Source organism: Colobus angolensis, unplaced genomic scaffold, assembly GCF_000951035.1.
Source record: "Colobus angolensis palliatus isolate OR3802 unplaced genomic scaffold, Cang.pa_1.0 Scaffold151, whole genome shotgun sequence".
Lineage (NCBI taxonomy): Eukaryota > Metazoa > Chordata > Mammalia > Primates > Cercopithecidae > Colobus > Colobus angolensis.
In genome coordinates this window covers 1,544,659-1,550,774 of record NW_012114611.1, presented here as the reverse complement: position 1 = coordinate 1,550,774, position 6,116 = coordinate 1,544,659, and the positions used below count along the sequence as shown (strand labels likewise).

The following is a 6,116-nucleotide window of genomic DNA, read 5'->3' as shown; positions in this document are numbered from 1 at the left end:
TAGTTTTGGTAGACACGGGGTTTCTCCATGTTGGTCAGGCTGGTCTTGAACTCCCAACCTCAGGTGATCTGCCTGCCTTAGCCTCCCAAAGTGCTGGGCTTACAGGCATGAGCCACTGCACCTGGGAGACCATTATTAAAAAGTCTCACATTTGCTGTTTTTCGAGCCTCTAAGTCCATTCTTTGGATTTGTATGGTGAGTGTGTTTCTCAACATTTCACATCCCACCCCCATATATTTTTTACAACTGTATTTGAGCTGGGAAACCTGAGAAGAGGTTAGATATAAGAAATTCTAGGCCAGGCGCAGTGGCTCAATCCTGTAATCCCAGCACTTTGGGAGGCCGAGACAGGCAGATCATGAGGTCAGGAGATCGAGACCATCCTGGCTAACGTGGTGAAACCCCGTCTCTACTAAAAAAATACAAAAAACTAGCCAGGCGAGGTGGCGGGCGCCTGTAGTCCCAGCTACTTGGGAGGCTGAGGCAGGAGAATGGCGTAAACCTGGGAGGTGGAGCTTGCAGTGAGCTGAGATCCAGCCACTGCACTCCAGCCTGGGCGACAGAGCAAGACTCCGTCTCAAAAAAAAAAAAAAAGAAATTCTAGGCACACACCTGTAATCCCAGCACTTTCGGAGGCCAAGGCAGGCAGATCACGAGGTAGGAGTTCGAGACCAGCCTGGTCAAGGGACCAGCCTGGCTAATATGGTGAAACACCATCTCTACTAAAAAAAAAAAAAAAATACAAAAAATTAGCCAGGTGCGGTGGTGGGTGCCTGTAATCCCAGCTACTCAGGACGCTGAGGCAGGAGAATCGGTTGAACCTGGGAGGCGGAGGTTGCAGTGAGCCGAGATCACACCATTGCACTCCAACCTGGGCAACAAGAGTGAAACTCCATCTCAAACAAAAAACAAAACAAAAAGAAATTCTAGAGGAAGAGAATAGACCCTTGATTTGGATGGGAAGATCAGATGGCTCATGCCTATAATCCCAGAACTTTGGGAGGCCAAAGCAGATGGATCACAAGGTGAAGAGATAGAGACCGTCCTGATCAATATGGTGAAACCCCGCCTCTACTAAAAATACAAAAATTAGCTGGGCGTGGTGTCGCACGCCTGTAGTCCCAGCTACTCAGGAGGCTGAGGCAGGAGAATCACTTGAACCTGGGAGGCAGAGGTTGCAGTGAGACAAGATCACGCCGCTGCACTCCAGCCTGGCGACAGAGCAAGACTTCCTCTCAAAAAAAAAAAAAGAAAGATCTTGGGGAGTGGTAAGAGTTAACATTTTAGTTTGCAAAGCAGAGACGGGAATATTTTAGATGGATACAAAAGATAAGAAGACTAAGAGAACATACTTTCTAAACTAAGGGGATAATCTGATTCTAAGATTAAGTTTTCTTAAGAAAAATTCTGCTTTTCAGCAGCTACATTGTTTCTATAGTACTTAAAACTAGTTTTGTACAGAGAAATACAAAAGAAACCTTGTGGATATCTCAGAAATTTTGTACAGATAGTCATTACTGTAATAGTATATGTGTGTGTTTTTCCCTCCAGAATCTCCCTGGAAAAGAAGACATGAATATCTGCAATGATACTTCCTGATGAGAAGTCGATACAAGAAAAAGAAAGGAGATTGACAGCTAGTGAGCAGAATTTCCAACAGCAGGATTTCGTATTTTTTGCTTCCAACTACACACTTCCATTGCCCACTTTTGAATCAGAGATACCTACACTCAAAATCCAGACAAGGCAAAAGGATACTTTTCTTGTATATTTTTTGAGATCTAAGAAACGGCAATGTCCAGGAAACAGAGCCAGAAGGGTAAGATACATGTGGGCATAAATTGTTAAAAGCATAGTTATAACGATCCCCATTTATAGCTGTATATTTAAAAACTGTCCTAATGTGTTTTGAATGGTTTTACAAGTATTTATGGATATTAGATTATAGCTTTGTGTATTACCAGTCTGAGAATTAATTCATATAACAATAGCTTTTCTACTCACACAAACTTATCAAATTGTGATATACTTACTATCTTGAAGATGCATTTTTGAATACTGAACATATGTTAGGGAGATGTGGTAAGAGGGCTAGCTTGTTGCAGGATGTTCTATGTTATTTGAGGTGACATTTTTCTAGAGAAAGGCAGTGGAGCAAGAGTAAATGCTTCTGGTTTTTGTTTCCTTCTTTAGCTTTCCTTCCGGGATTGTTCCTCTGGCTTCTTATCTAAAGTGAAATACAGGGTGCAAAGAGTCAGGAGATAGAAGGGTAGTTATAATGGAGGGAAGGACAACAAAGATTCTGCAAAACCTTTTTCTACTTTTCTAGAAAGCGACAAAAATTTAAAGGGACAAAGTGAACAATAGCACTAGAACTATTGTACATAACTGGTATATACTGATTAAAAGAATGATCATAGATATCCTGGCATTTTCCCCTCATTCAATTTAATTTCCAGTTCAAAGTAAATGTTCTTTAATTCAAAACAAAGCTTCATAGATACAGGTCTCACATGTTAAATATGAAGAAAATGCTTTTAAAGCTGATTTTGACTTGGTAATTCAAAAACCTCATAAGAAAGTAAATAAACCAGATTTGTGGTTTCGAAAGTTGTAGTTTCATTGTGTAGTAAATCTATAGGAAGAATCTGAGCTCTAGGGAATGCTTAGATTACTAAAGCTGAACTGTTCTGTGGAATGAAATTTACCAACGGAAAAGTTTTTTTTTAATAACAAACCAAGTTTGTTTTTTCTTAGTTGTTATAATTCAGTTTGTTTTTTTTCCCAGTTATGCTTGAAACATTGAGCATCTGTTTTTGCCCTGCAAATGAGAAATACTATAGTAAAAATAGGGTTCTGGAAAAGTTGAGCATTTAATTTTTCCTAAAAAAAGTTAACTTCAGCAAATTGCTTTGACCTTTTTAAAATGAGAGTCTTTATTTCATGTCTGTGTTTTGCCAGAGCTGTAAAAAAAGTATCATTGTGAAGCAGGATATTTCCCTGACCCCTTTGCAGGAGTCTCTCCTTTGCTCAGCCTGCCTCTCTCAACTCCTCACGGGAAGGAGAGCATGGGTGAACAAGGCAGGAACTGGAGGGCTTAAGTGCTGGAACCAGCTGGCTGCTGTGGCAGCGTCCAGGCTGTGGGGTGCCTGTGACTCCCAAGGCTCCAGAGGGCATATTACAGTGCTCTTTTAGCTCTGCCATCTGTGGACGGCTTAAGTGTTAACAGCTCAGTGGGCCCTTTGCCCCGTTGTGTGGGGTGGCTGCCCTCTGCCAGCAAGGGCAAAGGGCCAGTGTGACAGCCTTTTGTATCAGTACTCGTGGCTCCTGAGCTCTTGTCTGGCGTCCAGGAAAAATGAGGTCACACGAATGAACTGAAGGATGGTAAATGCAGATTTTATTGCTGATGAAAGTGGCTTTTAGCAGGAAGGGGAGCTGAAAAGGGGTTGGTGGGGTGGGGGTAGGTAATCTTTCCCTGAAGTCCAGCTGTCTCCAGCTAAATATTTCTCCAAAATTACACCATCAAGCTGTCCCTCTAAAGTCAACCCGCTTCTCTCCAACATCCTGATGTCCAGCTGGCTCTCCTCTCTGCCAGCTGAGTCTGGGGTCTTTATAGGCACAGAATGGGGCAGGGCAGGGCCATGGGTGGTTTAGGAAAACATTCAAACAGGAAAACAGGGATATAAGTTCTCACTTTGGGCTGAGGTTTCAGGCATTTTGGCTTGAGGGTGGGGTTTTCACCGGTGACCCATCCTTTTCTGCCTAGAATTTCTTTGCCTCCTGTCCCCATCAGTTGCTTTTTGTAACTGGTATCTAATTACTATAAAATGAATTTAAATATTACTATAAAATGAATTTAAATTTTAGACTATAACATAGACACTAAGTGCTTACCATTTTTGGTTGAACTTAGCCTAGATTTGCACTTAGTTGGAAACAAAGTAAAGCTTACATGTTGTTGCGACTTTCTCTGAAAGAAATCTATTCATGTAATTCATTTGCATGTCTGATATTTGGTCCCATGAAATATATAATATTACAATATTCCATTTATTCATTTATACGTTTAAAGTTTCATTGCTTTGGGTTTTAGTAGTCTAATCTGTAAATATACTGGCTTTATCTACCTGATTATACTACATTAAAAAGAAGGATCGGCCAGGTGCGGTGGCTCACGCCTGTAATCCCAGCACTTTGGGAGGCCGAGGTAAGTGGATCACAAGGTCAGGAGTTGGAGACCAGCCTGGCCAAGATGGTGAAACCCCATCTCTACTAAAAATAAAAAAATTAGCCAGGTGTAGTGGCACACGCCTGTAGTCCCAGCTACTCGGGAGGCTGAGGCAGGAGAATCCCTTGAACTTGGGAGGCGGAGGTTGCAGTGAGCCAAGATCACACCACTGCACTCTAGCCTGGGTGACAGAGTGAGACTCCATCTCAAAAAAAAAAAAAAGGGTCTATGGTAGTCATTGTTCTTGGTGGTATTTCATTTATAGACTTTTATTTTGTAATGAGTTATGCTTTTATTCAGCAATAGACCATGTTTTCATATTTTCCTTTTGTCAGTAATACTTGTAAATTCCTTATTTAATGAAATACTTAGTGGAGTTAAACTTGAACAGCTTAAATTAAATTAAGTCAGTTTCAGTTAAAACTATTGATTACTCCAAGCCTATTAGCCAATATCTAGCGGAAGTCAGAGCTGTGCTTCTTAAGAGTGTGGTCTGTAGACCCTATTCCTGTCTGTGAACTGGAGAAGTATATAGAAATGAAGTGTGTTTAAGAACTCTTTGATAGTGATTTGACAGTGTGGCAACATCTCAGCCCTTTTAAAAACAATTTTATTGAGGTACAATTTAAATACCTTAAAATGTGCCCAAGTGTATAATTTGATTATTTTTAGTAAATTTATGGAGTTGTGCACCATCACCAAAATCTTGTTTTAAAACACTTTCTGCTTGGGTATGGTAGCTAAAGCCTATAATCTCAGCACTTAGGGAGGCTGAGGCAGGAGAATGACTTGAAGCCAGGAGTTCAAGATCAGCCTGGACAACATAGTAAGACTGTCTTAACCGGGCGTGGTGGCTAACGCCTGAGCCACCTGTAATCCCAGCACTTTGAGAGGCCAAGGCTGACGGATCACCTGAGTTTGGGAGTTCCAGTCTAGCCTGACCAACATGGAGAAACCCTGTCTCTGCTACAAAAAAAAAAAAAAAAAATTAGTTGGGTGTAGTGGCGCATGCCTGTAATCCCAGCTACTCAGGAGGCTGAGGCAGGAGAATCGCTTGAACCGGTAGGCGGAGGTTGTGGTGAGCCAAGATCGCCCTCCAGCCTGGGCAACAAGAGCAAAACTCCATCTCAAAAAAAAAAAAAGACTCTGTTTCTACAAAAAAATAAAAAAATTAACCAATTATAGTGGCACATGCCTGTCATAATCCCAGCTATTTGGGAGGCTGAGGTGGGAAGATTACTTGAGCCCAGGAATTTGAGGCTGCAGTGAGCTGTGATCACTACACTCTAGCTTGGGTGACAGAGCGGGACCATGTCTCTTAAGAAAACAAAAACAAAGTCTTCTTTTCCTTATCCCCCAATATTCTCTTGTTTGTGATCAATTCCTGCTCCCTGCCCCAGCCACAAGCAAACATTGATCTTCTGTCACTTTATTTTTGCGTTTTCCAGAAATTTCATATACACATATTAGTACAATATAGTTTTTATGTCTGGCTTCTTTTCACTTAGTGTAATGTTTTTAAGGTTCCTCCATATTGTTGAATGTGTCATTAGTTTGCTCCTTTTTACTACTGAGTAGTATTGTTATAACACATTTATCCATTTACCAGTTGCTATTCATTTTGGATTGTAGTTTGTGCTGTTATGAATGATTGTCAGTTATGTACATTTGCTTACAAGTCTTTATGTGGACATATGTTTGCATTTCTCTTGTGGAGATACTTAGGAGTGGACTTCTTTAACTTTGTAAGAAACTTCCAGACTGTTTTCCAAGGTGACGATATACAATTTTACAATCCCACCAGCAATGTATCAGGATTTCATACCAACACTCCGTATGGTCAGTCTTCTTTTTTTTTTATTATAGCTATCTTTTTTTTTTTTTTTTT

The 6,116-nt window shown here is 40.8% G+C and overlaps 1 protein-coding gene across 2 annotated transcripts in view; it reads left to right on the top strand.

Moving 5' to 3' along the window:
• Nucleotides 1-6,116, top strand: part of SPATS2 (spermatogenesis associated, serine-rich 2) — a 185,234-nt gene that overhangs the window by 93,919 nt on the left and 85,199 nt on the right. For both annotated transcript variants that reach the window (XM_011936178.1, XM_011936177.1), the window contains exon 3: nt 1,552-1,819. In XM_011936178.1, the coding sequence (XP_011791568.1) occupies nt 1,795-1,819 (25 nt within the window). In that variant the 5' untranslated portion in view covers nt 1,552-1,794. The remainder of the gene's footprint in view (nt 1-1,551; nt 1,820-6,116) is intronic.